The following is a 12,336-nucleotide window of genomic DNA, read 5'->3' as shown; positions in this document are numbered from 1 at the left end:
GATCCGTTTTTATTATGTATTTTGTGGATTTATATCTTGATTTTATTCTGTGAACCGCCCTGAGGCCCCCGGGTAAAGGGTGGTATATAAATTCAATAAACAAAAAACAATAATGTTCCTGTTTAAGGAGAAGACAAGATCGGTTTGCAAAAGGAATGTTTTAAACTTGATTGGATTGAGGTGTTCACAAAGTAAAGGAATGATTGAACTCTGATTAATAAGAATACACACAGAGGCTTGAACCAGCAAGACTCTGGGAAGGGTGCGTATAATATTCTCTCTGTGCCTCTAGCCCCCTCGGCCCAGGTCCTTTTATTCACAAAAGAACTTTTTACAGAGTGTTCGAAAGAAGCAATCAGATTTCTTCTGAGCATTTCAACAAACCCACTTGAGGAGAAGTTAAACCACCAAAACTAATTAACAGAACTACAAAGGAGTCCATTTGGCAACCCCGGGAGGTGATAAACAAGCAATATACATGATAAGGAGGATGGCCAGGAGGACAACAATCATTATCACCTTCATGTGAGATCTGTTTCCTGGCCCTAAGATTAACACTCTAGGATTAACATATTAGAAAGCTACTTCAAAGAAGCTTGCCCAGACCCAGGTGCCTGCCTGGCGAAGCAACTGGGTTGTGTACGTGACTTGTGAAGAGAGAGAAATGGGCAGTAGAGGAAATGGCCAGAGATGCAGAGGGCTGTGGGATTTGATCAGAAATTGTTGTCAATGTATCAAGCCCAGTCAACACAATGCATTCATCGTGGACACAATGGCTTGATGCATATTTTATAATTCCTCATTGTAATCCCATCTGATCCCACACTCTGGATATTCGCACTCCTACATTGGATTATTCATTATTTAGAGCCCCAAAGGCTCCCTGTGTAGCAACTAAAACAAGGCAGTCCCTACCTGCAAGCATACAATCTTAATAATGATAATAATAATAAGAAAAAAAGATACACAAGGGAAAAAGGATGGGAGGGAAGATGACAAACTCAAACTTGACTCTACCAATTCTTAAACTGTTGTTCTTCTAATGGCCAACTGGCACAATTCAGAAGCAGGAGGGTTCTGATACAGCTGGTCTTTGAGCAAAACTGATGGCACAAGACCTGCATAATATTAGCACAGGTTATCCACACCTGGATCAAACCTCATCGCTTGGCAGTCTCCATGAACACGGCGACTGAAAGGGATATGCAATGGTCCTTCAGTGAGGTCATTTTCAGAAAACGAGACATTTTTCGCTCACTTCTTACTAAGCATTCATTTCCAGCATAGGAAAGGATATATCCTTTTGAAATCTAGGCACAGAATCTTGCTTTGTCACAAAATCAGTGACTTTCTTCTCATCAGTGTGAAACACAGATTGGTGAGTATTCGTTTTTTTTGTTTTTGTTATTATCACCATTAAATGTATAAAGAATAGTAAATAGTAAATAGTAAATCAAGAAATATCTCAGAAAGAGTCATTTGTGTGCTAGCCTAAAAGAATCTTTATTTGAATACAGTATCAGTGGAAAAACTCATTTGGATCTGGGATTAGGAGGGGGCTTGAAGAAAATAAAACTGATTAATAGTGTTTGACATGTCTAGTATGTCATATTTCATTTCCTGCCCCAGAATCTACTAATCTTATCTATCTCTAATTCTATCTGTATATCTAATTCTATCTGTATCAACATCTACATCTATATCTATATCTCAAAGTGAGCATAGAATTTATAGAGTCTCTCAAATGCTACATCCTATAGTTCATAGGGAGTAAGTTTATTGAGAAGGTCCTTAAATGATGTGATTTATATTTTGAATCAATACAGTTCCCCTAGAATAAGTTGGGCTCCATCTGTCCTGAATATTTAAAACAGTATTACACCACTTTAAACAGTCACAACTTCCCCGCAAATATCCTGGAAACTGTCATTTGTTAGGGGTGCTGAGATCTGTTAGAAGACCGCTATTCCCTTCACAGAGCTGGACTTCCCAGAGTGGTTTCACAATCAATGCCTCTCTTCCCAAGGAACTCCATTTAAAGTAGCACGACAATTTTCATAGATTATAGCCATAGTGTAAATTTGAAGGAGGGAATGTAAGACTAATTACATATTAACACCCTCGTCCTAAACGCAGTTACTTGCTGGAAGTATGTGCTATTAATTTCATGCTGCCAGGATCACAGGTATAAAGTGCGGCAGAAATTCATTTTATCTCCCCTTTAAAACAACACCCTCACACTCCCTATCTTTGTCACATTCTGAGCTCTCACCCTCATGACAGGACAAAGAAAAGGGGCCGCCAATTGAAGGTTTATAATTTTTTCCGTCCACGGTCCTGTCCTTTGCTAGTCAACATGCAGAAGCTGTGGCAAAGGAATTGGGGGAGTGGGTTTGAGGTGAAAAGCGAATCTGAAGGTTACTGGACTGCAGAGCCGAAATCGCCTAAGGGGGTGTGATGGTAAGGAAAAGGTCCCACGTGCCCTTTGAAAAACAAAAGGAGCAGAGGACAGCGAGGAATGGAAAGTTTGTTCCAGCTCTCAGCTGGTCCCTTTGGTTGAGATTGAGGGAGATTGAGGGACCCATCTTCACCTTTGGAAAGTGGCATAGCAAGGGTTGCTGGCGTCAGGTGTATGCAACCTGCCTGCCTGCCAGCACAGAGGGGAGCCTGACCGGCTGACGTAGCCCTTGGTGAGGCCCGCAGAGAGGAGCACTGGCAGGGCTGCGCTGGGGGGGGGGGTTGCCCCTTGCCTGCCCCCTACATCCATGCCTGCTCACCTTGGGTCTGGGCTGCTCCTGCCGCTTTCTAGGGAGTTCGTCGTACCAGGAAGGGAGCAAGCGCCTCTGCGGGCGACGGCCTCTGCCAGTGATGCAGCGGTGAGGCCAGACCGGGCATCTGGGCCCAGAGAACCCCAGTGGCAGGAAAGCGTGGGGCTTACTGGAATGTGCCTGGGTAGCAGCGGCAGCCCCTAACAGGTTGTGCAGCCCAGGAACAGAGGCACGAGAATCAGCCCCCCCCCAATGCGTGCAAAGCAACCACCCCTCTCATACCCCCCACACTATGCCACTGGTGTAGATAATAGCTAACTAGGTGGACCAATGTTCTGATTCAGTAAAAGGCAATTTCCCAGGTACCAGTGAAGACGTTCAGGAGAAGAAGGTGGCCAGATAATTAGAACATTATTCAGTAAGTCCACAATTTATACACATTTAACTTGTGCACTTTCAGTTTTACATACATTGCATGGGGTGGAAAAGGGGCAGGGAAAAATAATTTTGGTAATCCCACCCACCACAGACTATATGTCATTTTGACTGTACAGTTGTACCTTGGAAGTCGAACTGAATCCGTTCCGGAAGTCCATTCGACTTCCAAAATGTTTGGAAACCAAAGCGCAGCTTCTGATGGGCTGCAGGAAGCTCCTGCAGCCCATGAGAAGCTGTGGAAGTCCCGTTAGATGTTCGGCTTCCAAAAGAATGTTCGAAAACCGGAACACTCATTTCTGGGTTTCGATCGTTTGGGAGCCGATTTGTTTGGGAGCCAAGGCATTTGAGATTCAAGGTATGTGACTATATAGTCACACATATTTGACTATATTTGATTATGGTTTTCGGTGCAATCCCCAAAATGTAATCCTCGTGTGAACTGTGAGATTACTGTATGCCTATATTTTAAAATCAGTTTATTCCATATCTCTCACTCCTTTAATCTTTGTTGTTGATACCTAGCCTGTTAGGCAACATATTGATTGGCTTCAGCAGACTAAATACTCAAGATCATCACTTATTAAAATACATACCGGTAGTTACATATTTTATTGTTGTTTCTTTTATCATGTAGATATTTCTTATTCCTTGACCGAGAAGATGAACAATTCTTCCATGATGCCAGATTATGGGATAACAACAACTTTTGACTATAATATTGATGCAGGCCTAGTCTACAGCCATGCTGTGGAAGCATTTGCAACTAATTTTCTGCCACCGTTTTACTCTTTGGTGCTCATATTTGGCCTGCTGGGCAACTCACTGGTGGTGCTGATCCTCATCCGATACAAGAAGCTCAAGAGCATGACTGATATCTACCTGCTCAATTTAGCCATCTCGGACTTGCTTGTCATCTTCTCACTCCCATTTTGGGCTTATTACGCAGGGCACGAGTGGGTATTTGGAGATGCAATGTGCAAAATTCTCTTTGGGGTCTATTACGTAGGCTTCTACTGCGGAAGTTTTTTCATAATCCTTTTGACTATTGATAGATACCTGGCCATCGTCCATGCAGTGTTCGCATTAAAAGCCAGGACGATCACCTATGGTACCCTCACAAGCGTTGTCACGTGGGTGGTGGCCTTATTAGCCTCTGTGCCAGAATTTGTATTTCAACATGTTCAAAAGGCAAATGAGACATACGAATGTACCATTCATTATCCCTCAGAAAATGAAAAAGTATGGAAGCAATTTCTAACTTTAATGAAGTTCATTTTGGGCCTAGCCATTCCTGCAGTCATCGTTATCTTCTGTTACATGTGGATTATCATGATTTTGAATAAGGGTAGAAATAAGAGAAAGCAGAAGGCTGTCAAGCTTATTGCTGTGATCATGATTGTTTATTTCCTCTTCTGGATGCCATACAACACCACTCTTTTGTTGCAGACCTTTCAGGATTCATTTTTTTCATCTAACTCAGAGAATAATATTGAGAACAAGTTATCTGTAGCCATTGCTGTGACAGAGACAATTGCTGTGATCCACTGTTGCATCAACCCTGTGATCTATGCCTTTGTGGGGCAGAAATTTAGGAAACATATCTCTACCTTTTTCCAAAGCATATGTTCCTCCTCTCTATAAGATCTGCCCAGGCCAGGCTCACCCCAACTTAGAATAGTCTACTTCCTACACAACTACAACAGATGATGACATTTCCATAGGTTTGTGAAGTGATTTCCAGTTATGTTTGTACATCTTTTCCTTCCTAACGATTTAGTTGGTATATCTGGGAGAAGTGTGTTACCCTGCCAAGAGGGAGAGGAAAATGATAACCTGTGTCCTTAGACTATTGGTCCATTAACCCAGTATTGTCTACTTGGATAAGCAGCAATTGATCCTGGACTTCAGGCTGAGTTTTTCTCAAGTCTTGCTACCAGAAGGCCCTATAAGGGAAGATGTCAAGGACTGAAGTTGGAACCTTCTCCATGTAAAGCACCATTGAGTTCAATGGAACTTACTCCCAGTTCACTTTGTATATTACTGTAGTCATGCTGATCCTAATAAATTCTGTATAGTGCCACTTTTGGGAGAGTGTATTTTATTAGGGATTAACACAGCTGTCTGCCTTTTTGCACCCTCCTTCGGAAATGTATTTCTGGGGAATGTCGTGATGAGCTCTTCTTCACACTGTTTGCAACCATGGTTTTTAAAATATTTATGTTTTATTGAAGTAAACATTTTTGAGGAAAAGCCAACACTACACAAAACAAAGAGAAAAGTACATGAAACTATAGTACAATACAGTAGGTAAGTATGACCAAGGCTTTTTTTTTCCAGGCGGAACATTCCAGAACTCGATTCCAGCACACCTCAGGTGGGCGCCATTGCCATTGTAGCAGAATGAGGGAGGAATTCATGTTGAGTTCCGGCATCTCTTTTTCTAGAAAAAGAGCACTGAGGTATTACAATTATTGTAACAAGTATAAACTTATTAAAAAGTCATTATGCTTTTTATAAAGCAATCCAAATGCCATTAAAGGTAAAGGTAAAGGACCCCTGGACAGTTAGGTCCAGTCAAAGGCGACTGTGGGATTGCAGCACTCATCTTGCTTTCAGGCTGAGGGAGCTGGCATTTGTCCACAGACAGCTTCCTTGGTCATGTGGCCAGCCCGACTAAACTGCTTCTGGTGCAACAGGACACTGTGAAGAGTGCCAGAGCGTATTAAACACCGTTTACCTTCCTGCCACAGTGGTGCCTATTTATCTCTTTGCCCTGGTGTGCTTTCGAAATGCTACGTTGGCAGAAGCTGGGATGGAGCAACGGGAGCTCACCCCAATGCACAAATTTGAACCGCCAACCTTCGGATTGGCAAGCCCAAGAGGCTCAGTGGTTTAGACCACAGTGCCACCCATGTCCAGATGTTGTTATACTTATCCTTACACAATTTACATTTAAAAGCAATCTGTTTTTATGTTGCAAGTGTAGTTATATATTCTATCCATCATTCAAAGGCAGCCATGGTATTATCCTTCCAGAATGTCAATCTAAGTCTTTTAGCAGAAGTAAGGGCACAAAGACTCTATTTTTATTGACCTGCTATCAAACCACACACAGGCAACCTATGATTTGCCTGGGGATTGTGTTCTGGGTGATTGCGTGTGTTGACAGAGCATGCAAATGCCCGCTCTGCCATGCCCTCTTCTGCGTGTTGGTGGTCATATGTCATTTGGACGCCTCTAAAATGGTTGACACCTGTATACAGTGGTACCTCGGGTTACAGACGCTTCAGGTTACAGACGCTTCAGGTTACAGACTCTGCTAACCCAGAAATAGTACCTCAGGTTAAGAACTTTGCTTCAGGATGAGAACAGAAATTGTGCTGTGGCAGTGTGGCAGCAGCAGGAGGCCCCATTAGTTAAAGTGGTACCTCAGGCTAAGAACGGTTTCAGGTTAAGAACAGACCTCCAGAACGAATTAAGTTCTTAACCCGAGGTACCACTGTAGTTGGTAGGATTTAGGATTTAGGATAATATGACCATCTGAAAATTTTAAATGTTTCTCCCAAGTAATATTTATACATCTTAATACTTTCCTCCAAAAGCTGACGTTGCACAAACATACGTTTCAAAGAAGCATTATCCTAACTACAGTGTGTTGTTCTACACTGTCTGTTTATGTCCAAACATAGCGGAGTCTAATAAATACTTAATATTATTTTTTGTTATATAGTTTGTAATCTAGCGACACCAAAGTTAAAACTTTGTCCCACTGAATAGGTAAAATATTCAGTTCTTTATTCATTTCACAGATTCTGTACATTGAAATCAGGTACAATTGTACCTTGGATCCCGAACGCCTTGGTACTTGTACATTTTGACTCCCCAATGCAGCAATCGCAGAAGTGAGTGTTCCAGTTTGCAAACGTTCTTTGGAACTCGAACGTCCAATGATACTTCCACGGCTTCCAATTGGCTGCAGGAGCTTCCTTAATTGTTTAGCTACTGAATCTGATAGGGACTTAATGAGCTCGGGCCTATTCCTGTCTTGATGTACCTGCAAACAAGGGTTTCCTAGACTTAGGTCTCCAGCAGTTGTTGGACTACAACTCCCATCATCCCTAGCTAGCAGGACCAGTGGTCAGGGATCATGGGAGATGTAGTCCCAAAAAACAGCTGGTGGCCCAAGTTTGAAAACCCTGCTCCAAACCATCACCAATTTCAATATCTTCTCTGGTAGGTCCTGTCTGAGGAGATAACTAACCCAACAGTGTACCAATTATGGCATTCAAACCAGAAACCTCATTCCCCAAGGCTAACAATTCCCTCTGCTGTTTGTTTTGTCAAGAGACATTGGTCGCACAAAAGTTCACGCAGTGAGGGAGTTTCAGTCTCTGTTGTACCTGTTCTGTTCACTGTACCTTCCACAGCTACCTTAGTGTGTTCTGAGATCTGCAACTAGAGTGCTTCCTCCTCTGACGCAGAATAAGTGTCTGAGGTAAGGGCATGGAATCAAATTTGCAGTTCATTTTTCAGTTCCAGTGACACAGCATGGCTCCTGACAGACCTACCTGTGCATGTCATGTTCCTCCAAAGGTTCTCCTCCTCCAATGGGAGAGCCAGTGTGGTGTAGTGGTTAAGAGCGGTAGACTCGTAATCTGGGGAACCGGGTTCGCGTCTCCTCTCCTCCACATGCAGCTGCTGGGTGACCTTGGGCTAGTCATACTTCTCTGAAGTCTCTCAGCCCCACTCACCTCACAGAGTGTTTGTTGTGGGGGAGGAAGGGAAAGGAGAACATTAGCTGCTTTGAGACTCCTTCAGGTAGTGATAAAGCGGGATATAATCCAAACTCTTCTTCTTCTTCTCCCTCCACCATAGGAGCACCCCACCTGTGTTGCTGTTCCAGCACAGTCCACTCTGCACGATCGAGAAATTCCTCAACTTGCCTTAGAGCTCAAAATGTGGCCATGCAGGCCTCAAGTTGCTGTACCTTCTCTTCCAGCAAGGCAACCAGTTTGCAGTTGCTATGGTTGTAGTTTTGCATGTTCTCAAGCTGGATGACCAACACGGCACAGGTGTTGCAAGTCACTGCAGCAGCAGCTCCCTCGCCCTCCATATCTCTTGGTCCTATGCCCACTGTGAGGACTCAGCTATACAGCTGCAAATAAAATGTTTAACGTGTGTTTTTAGTGCAATATACAATGTGATGGTGAAGATGGGCCTTATGGAAAATTCAATGTATTTTTAAAAACGCTTTTAAAAAAAAGCATTTCCAGAACGTTTTTTTTAATGTGTATAGATTCCACCTGAGACAGCACTCTGGGCCTCCTCCACTAAGCGCCCTTGCAAACGTCCTTGTTTATGAATCCTGTTCACAAGCTCCTCCCCCTCTGACCATGTGCTCTAGAAGAGCATGCAGCCACTCCCACAAACAAACCATCAATCAATCAAGTCTTCAGACAGCTCAGACAAACTACCAGCCTTAATCCAAAAGACGCACGCTCACTCTCTTCATTCTTGTCCACCAGTCCCTTGTAAATGCCCCTGCTTAGAAGTGCTGTTCACAAATCAATTGCATACGTACAGTATATGTGTATATCTAGCCTGAGGAGTTTGCAATTCTATTCTGACAGTGGGGAAAACATCGAGGACAGAAAATTAATGTCTGTTGTGGATAAAGGTTAAAGAGGTTAGGCCAAAAGCTTGCACCATGGCAGTTTAAGCGAGCCAGTAACAATTGCTGCACCACTCAAGTTCTGAGTCCGATAGGCTTCCGCAAAAGTCTTTCCTGAGTGGTGCCCTTAGTCATCTTTCAACAGAAGTTGAATAATGTCGAGTACAGCATGTTGGCAGGGTTGTTTTCTGCCTTGACCTCAGTGACCAAAATTGCATCTATATGTCCTTTAAACATGATGGGTGACGTCCTGGAAATCTGCAGAGATGTGGATATTTCCAACTATAGCACCTATTAAACTGGATATAACTCTGATTTGCCATTCCCCCAGGAAAATACAGTTTTAATATGGATAGGACTTAAAGATAATAATAATAGAATCCTGTCTTTATCTTACCATGTCATTATCTCATGGGGAAACCACATGTGTAAGGGAGTTACAACAGTCACATTAAAAAAACCAAACTAAAGTTTTGGGAAGATGCAGTTGTGAATGGAGGAGCTTCTGATGGGTGGAGAGAGAGGCAGCACGATTCTTTGCCTTTCCCCTTCCAACTACTTTTTCTGCTCCATCTATCCTCAACTAGATTCTCTCCTGGTTGGATTGCAGGGCAGGTTCATGAGAATAAGCCTTGCTCAGAGTTTTGACCTTGCCGTTCCCTTTGTCAAACAAGAAAACACTAATCATGGTTTGATGTACCTTAATGGCTTAAGATCTCTTCTCCAAAGAAGCCAAAAGTTTAGGAATATGAGCAGTTCCATTGAATTTGGTGGTGCTTTACATGGAGAAAGTTCCAACTTGACATCTTCATTTATAGGGCCGGATTTTTACTTTGGGGAACATGGCAACCCTATGAATGGGGATTCAAACCCTGCTCTCTCAGTTCCTCGTCTAACACTCTAACCTTTGCTATACACTGGCTAGTTGCTGATATTGCCTTCTTTTGGGTTACAGGTAGGTAGCCGTGTTGGTCTGCCGTAGTCGGGGAAAAAATCCTTCCAGTAGCACCTTAAAGGCAAAGGTAAAGGGACCCCTGACCATTAGGTCCAGTCGTGGCTGACTCTGGGGTTGCGGTGCTCACCTCACTTTATTGGCCGAGGGAGCCGGCGTACAGCATGACTAAGCCACTTCTGGCGAACCAGAGCAGTGCACGGAAATGCCGTTTACCTTCCCGCTGGAGTGGTACCTATTTATCTACTTGCACTTTGATGTGCTCTCAAACTGCTAGGTTGGCAGGAGCAGGGACCGAGCAACGGGAGCTCACTCTGTCACAGGGATTTGAACCGCCAACCTTCTGATCGGCAAGTCCTAGGCTCTGTGGTTTAACCCACAGCGCCACCCATGTCTTTTTCCTGTAAGACCAATTGCAGTCGTTAACAGTCGTCAACAGGTTTACCATACCTATCAGCCAATCACCCATTCCCACCACCCTTCTGAGTAATACCCCTCCCCACCCTCTCACTATATATAAGGGTCTGGTGACTTCTGTTTCAGTGTATCTGAAGAAGTGTGCATGCACATGGAAGTTCATACCGATAACAAACTTAGTTGGTCTCTAAGGTGCCACTGGAAGGAATTTTTTTGATTTTGTTTCAACTTCTTTTGAGTGACTGTTTGCTGTTGGAATACTGGATAAATCTGATTGCATAGCTATTTAAGTATTATGGACACACAGCAAGCAAAAAATGGTCCTGCTCCTGTTCTTGTGGTCATTTTAAACTAGGCAGTTTCTTGCACCAACTTCACTAGCCTATGGTTGGGAATACATTTAAGAAATGGGATGTCTTTGTCACGCTTAGTATTGCAGTATTTGCCACGGTGGGTGGTGTTCAAGTGAAGAGTCATTTTCAGAAAAAGGGACATTATTCTTTCACTTGTTGCTAAACAGTCAGTGGTGGAACTGTGTACTCTAATTCAGGAAATGATACGCTCCTTTGAAATCTAGGCACAGAATCTTGCTTTGTCACAAAACCCGTGATTTTCTCATCAACAAGGAGAAGGGATTGGTGAGTATTCATATTTCTATTATTATGTGTTATCGATACACAGCTCATAAATAAACTTTATTTGGAGTCAAAAACTTACTTGGACTAGGAGGAGACTTGACTATTTTTTTTAAATCACAATTTCATGCCCTGCTCTGGAAAGTACAAATATTATCTATGTCTCAAAGAGAGCATGTATAGAATCAGTAAGAAGCGACCTCAGCATAATTCACAGAAAATGAGCTTATTGATTAGGTCCTTATATAATGCAACTTATATTTTAAACTAATACAGTTCTGGTGGAATAAGCTGGGCTTCATTTGCTTTGTATATATAAAACAGTATTATGCCACTTTAAACAGTCACGGCTACCCCCGAAGAACCCTGGAAACTGTAGTTTGTTAAAGGTGCTGACAGTTGTTAGGAGGCTCCTGTTCTCCTGACAGTGCTATAGTTTCCAGAGATCCCTCTCACAGAGCTACAGTTCCTGGAGTGGTTTAATAATCAGTTTCTCTTCCCAGGGTTTTCTGGAACCTATAGCACTGTCAGGGGAACAAGGGTCTCATAACAACTGTCAGCATCCTTTAAAAACTACCATTCCCAAGATTCCTATTGTTGTTGCTGCTGCTGCTCCTATAGCACCCTTCATCTGAAGATCACAGGGTGGTTTACAGCATAAAGTTTACAGCATAAAGTAGTACGATACTTCTTTAAATGTATAGTGCAGAAGTGGCCTTGCTTTAAATTTATCACATTTTGTAGCTATTCGGTGACTTTGAAGGAAGTATTATAAGATCAAGTGCATATTAAAACCCCAGTTCTAAACACAGTTACTTGTTGGAAGCTGTTAATTTCATGCTGTTAAAGTGTCACAGAAAATCATCTTCATTCTCAACTTCTCCACATCCCTTAATTTTGTTGCGCTGTGAGCTCTCCCACTCAAGACAGCACAAAGAGAGAGATCTGGTGATCTGGAGAAGGAAGGGACCTACAGTGAAGGTTTTTGACAATGGTCCTTCCTTTGCTTGCCAAGATTAGGATGCTGTGGAGATGACTTCAGGGCAGAAGTTGGTGGCAGTGAAAAAAAAAATTGGAGGTTGCTGAACTGGGAGACACAAGCAAGGGTGTTCAAGGGTTAGGCAAGGGTTAGGTCCCAAGTGCCGTATGAAAAAGAGAAGTGGCGAGGAACTTCCCATCTTCAGCGGCAGCTACTTGTACCAACTGGCTGGGCCCCTTCCCCCTGTGAGGAAGACTTGGAGGAACATCAGTCCTAGGGGTGGTGGTATCAACTGTGAGCCGACCTACCAAAGATAAGCATGAGAAAAAGTTTGCCAATTCCAGCTAGCTCCCAAAAGACCACACCCTGTACGACTAATAGCTTCTGGCTTTGTTACAGCCACTTCCTGGAAGGTTGGGTTGCCACACAATTTCTCAGGGGCCAAGAAGCCCTGTCCTGTTTTTCTGAAATATGCA

General features: G+C 43.1%; 1 protein-coding gene across 1 annotated transcript; it reads left to right on the top strand.

Moving 5' to 3' along the window:
- Positions 1 to 3,866: 3,866 nt before the first annotated feature.
- LOC114607860 (C-C chemokine receptor type 5-like) lies at positions 3,867 to 5,169 on the top strand. The gene has a single exon (XM_077936615.1). It carries the CDS (start codon positions 3,867 to 3,869, stop codon positions 4,845 to 4,847), a length of 981 nt encoding a protein of 326 aa, XP_077792741.1. The 3' UTR covers positions 4,848 to 5,169.
- Positions 5,170 to 12,336: the final 7,167 nt, after the last annotated feature.

The sequence above is a fragment of the Podarcis muralis genome, chromosome 12, assembly GCF_964188315.1.
Source record: "Podarcis muralis chromosome 12, rPodMur119.hap1.1, whole genome shotgun sequence".
Taxonomy (NCBI): Eukaryota; Metazoa; Chordata; class Lepidosauria; order Squamata; family Lacertidae; genus Podarcis; species Podarcis muralis.
Note: the sequence above shows the minus strand (reverse complement) of the source record. Positions and strands in the feature narration are given on the sequence as shown.